The sequence below is a fragment of the Buceros rhinoceros genome, unplaced genomic scaffold (assembly GCF_000710305.1).
Source record: "Buceros rhinoceros silvestris isolate BGI_N320 unplaced genomic scaffold, ASM71030v1 scaffold33284, whole genome shotgun sequence".
Taxonomy (NCBI): Eukaryota; Metazoa; Chordata; class Aves; order Bucerotiformes; family Bucerotidae; genus Buceros; species Buceros rhinoceros.
The window spans coordinates 5,041-5,468 of record NW_010407062.1 but is presented as its reverse complement, the minus strand read 5'-3'; the positions used below and the strand labels follow the sequence as shown (position 1 = coordinate 5,468).

The window sequence follows — 428 nt, the reverse complement described above, 5'->3', positions numbered from 1 at the left end:
CCTGGAGCTTAAAACACAGCGGCTCGTCGAAGCAGAGCCGCTCAGGTGGCCGGGCCAGGCAGGGCAGCCTGAGCACGGCCCCGGTGAGCAGTCCGGAGAGCAGTGAGCCACCAAGGGCCACCGCCAGCCCCGCTGCCTGGCACAGCGCCTGCCTGCCTGCCCCATGGTTTACCCACTGTCCCCCTGCTGCCTCGCTGGCATTGCCCCCGGCAGGGGACATCTGGGAGAAGCGGGACCCAGATGTGTCCTCTGATGCCACCAGGACAGCCACGGCGCTGGCTGCGGCACCGATTTTTTTTGCGGCACCGAGGATGCCGGGCAAACCGTGGAGGTTGTGGATGCCGCACTGGTCCTGGAGCGTGAGCTTCCTCGCCAGAAGCGGGGTGAGGAACCTGAAGCCAAGGACGCACGCCATGGCTGAGAGGCTG

The 428-nt window shown here is 67.1% G+C and overlaps 1 protein-coding gene across 1 annotated transcript in view; it reads right to left on the bottom strand.

Moving 5' to 3' along the window:
- The window catches only part of LOC104491875 (ammonium transporter Rh type B-like), a 1,670-nt gene that overhangs the window by 216 nt on the left and 1,026 nt on the right, over window positions 1–428 (bottom strand). Inside the window, exons 2-3 of the mRNA XM_010134355.1 lie at window positions 260–425; window positions 66–220 (exon numbers count right to left, since the gene is read on the bottom strand). Of these exons, the coding sequence (XP_010132657.1) occupies window positions 66–220; window positions 260–425 (321 nt within the window). The remainder of the gene's footprint in view (window positions 1–65; window positions 221–259; window positions 426–428) is intronic.